At 34.0% G+C, this 2,253-nt stretch overlaps 1 protein-coding gene across 1 annotated transcript in view; it reads left to right on the top strand.

The window, feature by feature from the left end:
• LOC107548756 (forkhead box protein P4-like) overlaps positions 1-2,253 on the top strand; it is a 132,610-nt gene that overhangs the window by 49,534 nt on the left and 80,823 nt on the right. Inside the window, exon 2 of the mRNA XM_016229597.1 lies at positions 32-209. Within this exon, the coding sequence (XP_016085083.1) occupies positions 42-209 (168 nt within the window). The 5' untranslated portion in view covers positions 32-41. The remainder of the gene's footprint in view (positions 1-31; positions 210-2,253) is intronic.

Genomic DNA, 2,253 nt, shown 5'->3' with positions numbered 1-2,253 from the left:
ATTTTATTTTTACCCCCCCCCCCCCCCCAAGGTGCCACGTGATGATGGTAGAATCAGCAACTGAGACCATTCGAACAACACCCTCCAATCAAAATGGAGTCAGCAGCCTAAGCAGCCAGTCAGACGGCGGAGGAAGAGAGGGCGGGTCCAACGGTGACATCAATGGGGAGATCAGCCCTTTGGATTTACTGCATCTTCAACAGCAGCAGGTGTGTGTGTATGTGTGTCTGTGCAAGAGACCCTTAGTCCTCTACCCTGACTTTAAGGAAGCGTGTTTAGCTGTTAGTTGTTTCTTGTGCAATTCCCATGTCTTGCACAACCTATAAACAACCGACTATATGAAGCAAACTGCGTCACATTGGTTTCAACATCTCACAGAGTTTATTTTTGTGGTGTATAGTATTACAGCTTGTCATTTTTCAGTCATTCAATGGGAACAATATAAAAATGAAAGGGATGGTTCACCCCAACATGGAAATTTTGAAAATTACTTCGCATTATGTTGTTCCAAACCTCGATGACTTTTGTTCTTGTGTGGAACACAAAAGGTGATTTTAAATATATGTAATCATTTATTGCAAACATCACAAATTATTTTTTAATAAAACATTTTTTAGAGGGTTGTACCATATGATATTTAAAATATTTGTTACTATATTATTACAATTATATTAATTTGTTATATTACAATTACATTAATTCATCAAAGGTGATTATACAGATTATACACTGGAGGAGTATTCAAGTGATTGTATATAGGAGTAATGTTTAATGTTTTTAATTTTTTGGGGGGGGGCAGTAATAGACCTGTCCAAAAAGAAAAAAATTAATTGCTTTATTTAGTGCATTTCTAAATGTTCTATGAATATAATTAAAATGGAATGAGGCCTGAGGTCATCAAGCATTGAACAAGTACTCTAAATGTATCACAAAAGTAGTTTATACAACTTGTACACTTTACAACAAATGTTCTCAAGTCATATGATAGCTTTATGTGAGAAACAGTATACAAGTCTGAAAACTTGACCAAATCATTCTTTTGAGTCTGATCTTTTCAGTGAATCGGTTAATCCAGTTCACAAATTGATATGCTCATGAATCACACAAATCCAATCTAGACTGAATAAATTATCCATTTGTAATAGCCTGTGTCTCACTCAAAGCTATTATATTGCTTTGGATGACTTTAAATATAGGGCCACACTGATGGTAATTTAATGTTTTTTGTGTCTTGTTATTATGCTTGAAAGTTTCAGTCCTCATGTATTGTCATTGCATACAAAAGAGCAAAAAACTGTCTTTTGTATTCAACGGAAGAAGGTAAGTTGTACAGGTTTGGAATGACATGAGAGTGAGCCAGTGATTTTGTTCGCTCCTAACTGTAGTTCCTGTAGATGATGCAGACTTCACTGAATTCCTCACACTTTGGGTCCAGTCCTAGCAGCAGTCTCAGCCTAGACTGAGTCACAATAATCCTCTAAGCGACTGTTTTATGCAGTGACACGTCAGCGTGCAGAGGCTTGTGCTGTTTTTGCTCTTTGGCCTATGCGTCAGTGTCTTCCATATCCAGTTTGTCAGTTGGAATTTCCTCACTTCCCGGACCCTCTTGGCTGAAATTCTCTTTTTCTGTTCACACTCTTCCCTAAATGCATTACAGATGCAGATGGTAACAGGACTCCTCAACCTTGTTATCAGTGACACAGACTGGACTGCATGCCTGTTAACAGGTCCTAATAACATTGATTAACTATTACTAAAAGAATGTGGGACCTGTTAAACCCAATTATTTACCTCTTCCAGCTGATGTGTATAAATCTGAACGCTTTAGACACTGATGTTTTCTAATTGTTGCCTTCAATAACCCTCTGGTGCTTTTAAAAGCCATTCTTAACCATTCAAGTGTGTTGTTACATCCAAACCACAGTGGGTGATCTCCTCTGACCCTTACCCAAAATTCTATATGACTGTTCATTTTATACAGTCATTGTGTTTTTATTTTATTTTATTTATGACAACATAAATATTTACCTCTATCTTCTATTGTAAAAGGAAAGTTTTTTTAATAAAAATTATAAAATGATGTTTTATTTATTTTATTAAATTAAATTTTATTATATTATAAAATATTATAAATAATAATATAATATATAGTCATATATAATATACAGTAAAATATAAGTACAATATTGTATTTTATATATTATTAAATTTTTATATTATATTTTAATAAAATAATATTTTTAATCATTTATA

Source organism: Sinocyclocheilus grahami, unplaced genomic scaffold, assembly GCF_001515645.1.
Source record: "Sinocyclocheilus grahami isolate Dianchi unplaced genomic scaffold, SAMN03320097.WGS_v1.1 scaffold2.1, whole genome shotgun sequence".
Lineage (NCBI taxonomy): Eukaryota > Metazoa > Chordata > Actinopteri > Cypriniformes > Cyprinidae > Sinocyclocheilus > Sinocyclocheilus grahami.
The sequence above is the reverse complement of the archived record's forward strand: the minus strand, read 5'-3'. Positions and strand labels throughout refer to the sequence as shown.